General features: G+C 54.6%; 1 protein-coding gene across 1 annotated transcript in view; it reads left to right on the forward strand.

Annotated features, from left to right (window-relative positions):
- MASP1 (mannan-binding lectin serine peptidase 1 (C4/C2 activating component of Ra-reactive factor)) overlaps window positions 1-6,916 on the forward strand; it is a 20,915-nt gene extending 13,999 nt beyond the window's left edge. The window contains exons 8-10 of the mRNA XM_010017240.1: window positions 1,834-1,971; window positions 2,933-3,007; window positions 6,021-6,916. Coding sequence (XP_010015542.1) covers window positions 1,834-1,971; window positions 2,933-3,007; window positions 6,021-6,916 — 1,109 coding nt within the window. The remainder of the gene's footprint in view (window positions 1-1,833; window positions 1,972-2,932; window positions 3,008-6,020) is intronic.
- The last annotated feature ends 84 nt before the right edge of the window (window positions 6,917-7,000 follow it).

Consider the following 7,000-nt stretch of genomic DNA (forward strand, 5'->3'; position numbering starts at 1 on the left):
TGCTGGAGTAACACCTCTGTGCAAGAGCCCATTCTCCAGGCATCAGGCTTGCCACAGGCCTGGGGGACACAAAGGGAGGGTATGTGCTGTGCAGGCCAATGAATGCTGCCCTGCAGCTATAAACGACCCCAGAGCATGTGTGTAAGCCAGGCTGGACCCCCAGTATCCATTCCCTCCTTTCTGCAAGTCCCAGCACCCCCCAGTGCCTTATAAATGTTCCACAGTTTCTGGTACCATGGCACAGGAACACTCTGCACACAAGCACCATGGGAATTGAGCAGGAAAGCTCAAGGTCAGCTAGGGACACCCAGGTCTAGAGAGGGGTCTGTGTCCCCTCCTCTGCCCCTCTGCAAGGCACAAGTGCCCTGAGCTTCCACCTAACCTGGCTGCACCCACACACCCCTGCTGTCCCTATAGCGGGTGGAGGGGATCCTGGTGAACAGCAAGCTCCAGAGTTTTGTTTCACCCAACCAATTAGGCAACCCTGAGCATCAGTACATGTCCCTGCTCCAGATACTGCTGCTAGCGAATTCTCTCTTCGTTAGCCTGGACCACTGTGTGAGGAGTTTGGGTCCTGTCCTTCCCGCTTCCCATCCTGGAGCACATGAAGACCCATGAACCTGCTTTCTGCAGTCACCCATCCCCTACTCAACCTCTCATCTTAAATGAGGCAGAATCCATCTCCACAGCACCACATGTCCCAGCAGGATCAGACCCCAGTTCCTGACCTCCGGTGGGGCAGGTTCCCCAGGACAGGGCAGAGGGAGGTTTCACAGCATCACCTGGGTGTGCTGTGAACTGCCCACATGGTAGGCAGGGACCTGCAGTTGCCATGGCTCTGGCAGACGAACCACCTCCCAGCCCTGGTTCCTTCCTGGGGTGAGTGGCACAAGCCTAGTTCAGGGGACAAGCTGCAAGTAGAGGCTGGGCAGGGCAGGGCACTGTGAGAGGTCTGGGGGAGAAAGGGGACCATGGACAGGCCATGGGGAAGGGCAACAGCAACCTTCTCCATCATACCCTGAGCCCACACCAGAGATGGGTGAAACAGAGCCAACCTTGCTTATATCCCAGTGGATGGAGCAGGTGGTGTTTCAGCAGCACCTACTGGCTTCCCAGGCCAGCTCAGACACTCTCGGCGTCCTTCATTCCCTGCCATTGCAGGACAGTCAGGACGATGGGTTGCTTAGCCTGATCTGTAAATGCTTATCAACACTGAATGGTGAGCAAGACCCAGAGCAGGAGGGATGTGGCCATGCACTCAGCAAAGCCTTGTGCATAAGGGAGCTCCCCTGATGCATGGCATAAGTTAATGCATCAGTGCCTGGTTTTCCCCGCCAACAGCCAAGGGATGCAATGACATACTCTGGGACCATCTCTCAATGGATCTCACCTGCCACAGCAGGTTTCTTCCCTTCTCGGAAGTATAGCAGAGAGAAATCTTGCACTAAATGAAGTGCACAGGAGAGTCACTGGGTTCTCCACCATTGTGAGTGGTGTTGGCCATACAGCCTGTGGGTGAGATGTGCTGGTTGTATTCAGCACTGCTGCCTGCATGCCCTGTCTTTGCAGGGTGGCTGTGTTGGGGTTTCAGTGGCCAGGCTGCTCTGGCTGGGGATAGCCTCCTGCTGACATCTGAGACCATGTCAGGCTGTGCCCACATCAGGCTGTGCCCACTAAAGTGCCCTAGAGAAAAGAGATACAGGATTATACAGGCCCTCATTCTGCCCCATAGGACCACTATCACATGCCAAAGTCCAGTATTACTGCCCACTAGCTAACTGGGCACCCAAGAAACAGCACAGGGCTCAACCCCACTTCTCTGTTGGCTTTCAGTTGCTGACTGCAAAGCGCCGCCGGAGCTGGAGCATGGCTTTGCCACCTTCTCCTCCAGGAACAACCTGACCACCTACCGAGCAACCATCCAGTACCACTGCCAGCATCCCTACTACCACATGGCCCCCAACAGCACCGGTGAGCAGTGGGGCTGGGCTGCATCCCCATGGCACAGTGTGGAGGGGCGCGTGGCCATGCATGCGTGTGTTTGCAAGCGGGGGGAGCTTGGGATCGCCTCTCCAGGATGCTCTGCAAGCAGCAGGCTGTGGATGTAGCCTACCCACATTGTACCCTGTGTCTGCAGTGCCGGGATTGTGAGACTGGTCACATCCTGCACTGCAACAAGGTAGGATGGAGTTAGCACTGCCTGGTGCTTTGCGTTTTTCACAGCCTCGGCAGAGCAGTGTGATTGTTCTTCCACACTCTGCCTTCTTATCCTGCCATCTGCTCTCTGCAGCATATGTGTCTCTGAAAGAAGCTGCTGCTGCAGAGAGCACCAGGGCCAGCAGTCTCAGATAGGGCTCCACAAGGCTCCTCATCCCAGCACACAAGTGTCCAGCATAGCCAAAGTTGAACAGTGGGATCGTGGCAGTTTTCCCCCTTCATCCCTGGTCCACAACCACAGAGACTCCACAAGGTGCTTTGCCAAGCACCCAAGGCATCAATACCTTTCAGAGCCAGCTCTTCTTCTTCCCTCAGCAAGAAAAGCCAAAGGAACTCCTCACATTCCTGTCTCACTGTTTATATACTACCTGAATACCTCCTGGCCCCATGCATCTGGTCCCAGCATCCTGCATGCATTAGCAGAACAGACACTGGCAGCATCACTGGGGTGGCACTGCCAGCCAAGGCTGAGGGCACAGCACAGCCCTCCAGACAATTCAGGGCAATGAAACTGAGGATGTGGCATGTCCACTGCATGGAGGCAGGGCTGCCAGGGTCCCTCAGGGAATGGAGCAAAGAGAGTGAAAAAGGGAGGTCACCTTCTGCTCTGGAAAAGGCTTCAAAGGATCCTGATAGCTGGGCAACATCTCCTCCTTGCAGAAGACAGCCCATCATGCCAGAGCCACAGCCCAGCTAATACTTTGCTCTCTTCCAGCCACCTACACGTGTGATGCATCAGGAGTATGGAGGAGTGAAGAGCTGGGGATCAAGCTGCCATCCTGCCAACCAGGTACTAGCGCTGAGGTGGCCGGATCCCATGGCAAGGGATGCAAAGCAGGGATGTGCCATCAGAGGATGCCTCCATACCTGATGTGACCTATTGTTTCTCTAGGCAGGGACGTTGCTCCCTGGTGACAATGCAAAATGCCTTAGGTATATACACACAACTGCTGCAATGTATGGCCAGGAACATGGTGGGGTCAGAAGCCTTCTGCTATCCCAGCTGGCCCAGAAGGTCAGGGTGTAGTGATGGTACTAGGCAGCAGTGATGAGGGCATGTCTCTCTGGCAGTATAGGGCAGTAGTGGCTCATAGCCATCCCAGCTGTCAGGGCACCCCAGGCTCCCCGCTCCAGCAGTCAAGGAAGCCAGCAGCCCTGGGGCAGAGTCCTTGGCCATGTTGAACCCCTAGTATCACTGGAGATGGCTCCAGCCGAGGACAGAGCATTACCTGCCCAGCACCGCTGGCTGTCAGCTCCCATTAGCAGTGTGTCCACATGCTGAAGCAATTAGCACCTCTCCAAGCCTTGCACAAAAACCCAGCCGCTTTGCAGGGAAGGAAAAGTCCCAAACCTTTGAGCAGTAGCAGAAATGTTTGCAGCCAGCAAGTTTCCAGGCCAGGCGCCCATTCGGGATTAAACAAAAGCCCCTGGGATGTTGGCTGGCCATAGCCAAGCATGGGGCCAGCTCTGGCTGCCAGCCGGGGGGGCTGGAAGCAGCCCTGGGTGCGGTTGTAGTCTGATGTGCAGGAACAGCTCTCCAGAGAGCTTCAGGGACCCGGTTGCCTTGGATCTGCTGCAGCCACAACCACCCCGGGCTTGGGGAGGTGGCTCAGCCCCATGGAGGGTATCTGCTCTTTGGCCACACATAGCAACTGCAAGGCCAGAGGAGGGACCTCCTCAGATTCCCTACATCTCATGGAGGTCTGAGACCAGGGCTGCGGCTGCTTTTGTTGTGGTGGCTGCTCCCTTCATCTCTCCTTGATGTTTCAGCCTGAACTAATTTGAGTTGGGAGCATATGGGGACATCTTTTGGGGCCATAGCTGCTTTCATGGGCCATTTCCAGGCCTCCTGATTAGTGACAGAAGTCAAAGAGACTTCGGGAAAATGGAAAATCCCAGAGAGAGGGTGACGCTCTCCTGAGATTGGGATCTGCAGGCTGCAGCTGGCCAGCTGCTCTTCAGATCTTCCCCATGTCTCACGCCACCTCCCCGTCAATAGCAACTCTTCTTCCAGGCCACTCTGCGCCTGCCTCTGCCATTAGTGGGAGTATTTGCAGCCTGGTCAGCATTTCTGATATGTAATTTAAGAGAATAAATATTTGGCTGGACACACTTCCTCTAAAATCATCTTCCTGGGACAGCCATAAGCTTCAGTGCAGCAGACCAGCTGGGCTGGGACGCAGGAATTATTTGCCTGAGCACATTTTCTATTCCTTGCAGCACTGGGAAAGGCAGGGGAGTGGAGCACATGCAGAGACACTCACCATGCTCCCTTCCTCCTGGAGTCTGTAGCAGCAGACCACAGCCACAACAAATCCATGTTAGCAACTCCTGGTGTTCCTGCCCTGGTTGCAGGGTTGACTGCCAGCCCCAGTCCCATCTTTCTGTGGGGCTTTTCATCCTCCCCTTGCAGCACAGAGTGCATTGGGGCAGAGTCCTGGCACTTTCCACAGAAGATACGGGTTCCCCTTGCAGACATTGAGGGATGAGACTAACACCTGAGCTGCTGCAATTCAAGCCTCTCCCAGCTATAGAAGGGCAAGCTGGATAAAGCTTCTGGAGGCAGCAAATCAGGGTTCCTCAAATATTGATTCTGGATCTGTTGAGGAGCTGAGTAGAGGGATGCTGGTTTGGCTGCTAGAACTGTTAGGACTTGAGATGCAAGAGTAAAGCCCAGGCGCTAGGCAACATCCCACAGCAAAGCCTTCCCCAGCCACAGCTCCTCTGGGAGGGCAAATGCCATGGCCATGAGACCACAGATCTTATGAGAGGTCTTAGAGTGAGGGGTGAGGCTGGGCTGATGTCAGGCTTCATCCAGGCAACATCCTCCAAATGATGTTCCACTGGGTTTCTTGGCGCACTGAGCAAGAGCCAGGCAAGGGGCTGAATGGTCTGGGAAAAGCATACTGAGGATGCAGAATTACTCATTTGGCCTTTCTGCTTCTGAAGTGGTGTGTATCCAGCCTAATCCCTCCAGAAACTGAACTGCACAGTGAGGAATTGCTAGCCCTCAAGCCATCTCCTTGTTCCACCTACCAGCCCAAGTGTACAACCCTTAAGTACAGCCCTGTTTTACTGCAATCCAGGCTTGGCAGAAATCATAGTATCTGCCAGGTCTTTCAGATAGCAGAAGGATCCCTCCACTTGCCCTTTCTTGAGGAAGGTGGTAGCACCACGCCCCCATCTGGAACACAGATCACAGATGTAAACCAAGACTATGGGCTGATACCTGTTAACATGCTTGAAGACCCACCCTGGCTCATGCATTTTGCTGAATTCATGCCTGACCTCAGAGTTAGGAAGTCTGGTACAGCCTGGATGAAAGCCTCCAAGGCTCTGTAGTGTGCTATACACAGTTCTGACTGTCCATATTCATTTCCAGTGGGCAACAGCTCACTCCCGTTTTCCACTCCTTTTCCAGAGGGCAAACTCTCGCCACTAGAAATGGTTCCACCAGGCAAAGGAAGACACAAAAGGAGCTGGGGCTGCCTTTAGGAAGGAAAACCCTTCCAGAGGACAGATGTGGTCCTTTTCTGCACTAACTGCAAAGACCTGTTAGTGTAGGGATGCCCAGCCTGCTCTGAGCTCTGTAGCACACTGACAGGAAAACGTAAAGATGGCAGGAAGGATGGGCTTTCTCCACTGAGAAAAAGAGAAGAGTTGCCCTCTATGGAAAAAAAAAGACACACGTGTGTGTTGATGTGAAGATAACCAGCCATGTGGCACAACCCACAGGGGTGTTCCTTCTCATTTGTTTCCTAGGTAAGTGCTGGCAGTAACTGTCCTGTCCCTTTTGCCTGCAGTGTGCGGCCGGCCGGCTCGTCCTCTGCCTGGGATCATCAAGCGCATCATTGGTGGGCGAAACGCAGAGCCCGGCTTCTTCCCCTGGCAGGCCCTGATTGTGGTGGAGGACATGTCCCGAGTGCCCAATGACAAATGGTTTGGCAGCGGGGCCCTGCTCTCAGACTCCTGGGTGCTGACGGCTGCCCACGTGCTCCGCTCCCAGCGGCGAGACAAGACTGTCATCCCGGTCTCCAAGGAGCACGTCACTGTCTACCTGGCTCTCCATGATGTGAGGAACAAGATGGAGGCTGTCAACCGGACAGTGGAGAGGATCATCCTCCACGAGGAGTTTGACATCCAGAATTACAACCATGACATTGCTCTGGTCAAACTGAAGGAGAAGGTGACCATGGGGAACTATGTCATGCCTGTCTGCCTGCCCCAGTTTGAGCACGAGCTGGAGGGTCCTCACCCCAACACACTGGGGCTGGTGGCTGGCTGGGGTATCTCCAACCCCAACATCACGGTGGACGAGATCATCAGCTCGGGCATGAGGACACTGTCCGACATCCTGCAGTATGTCAAGCTGCCGGTGGTGCTGCACGCAGAGTGTAAGACCAGCTATGAATCACGGTCGGGGAACTACAGTGTGACTGAGAACATGTTCTGCGCTGGCTACTATGAAGGTGGGAAGGACACTTGCTTGGGAGACAGCGGAGGAGCCTTCGTCATCCAGGACCCAGGAACCCGGAGATGGGTGGCCCAAGGGCTGGTCTCATGGGGTGGCCCAGAGGAGTGCGGCAGCAAGCAGGTGTATGGTGTGTACACTAAAGTCTCCAACTATGTGGACTGGGTGGAGAAGAAAACAGGCTCCTCAGAGAGGTGGACATTTCTGGACTCGGAGCTGGAGAGATGAGTGACTAAGCAGCCTGCTGCCACAGCTCCCTTTCTTTTGTTGTTGTTGTTTAATGTGCTCCAGACTCTGGTCTTTCGCAAGCAG

This window comes from Nestor notabilis, unplaced genomic scaffold, assembly GCF_000696875.1.
Source record: "Nestor notabilis isolate BGI_N333 unplaced genomic scaffold, ASM69687v1 scaffold11136, whole genome shotgun sequence".
NCBI classification, from domain to species: Eukaryota; Metazoa; Chordata; class Aves; order Psittaciformes; family Psittacidae; genus Nestor; species Nestor notabilis.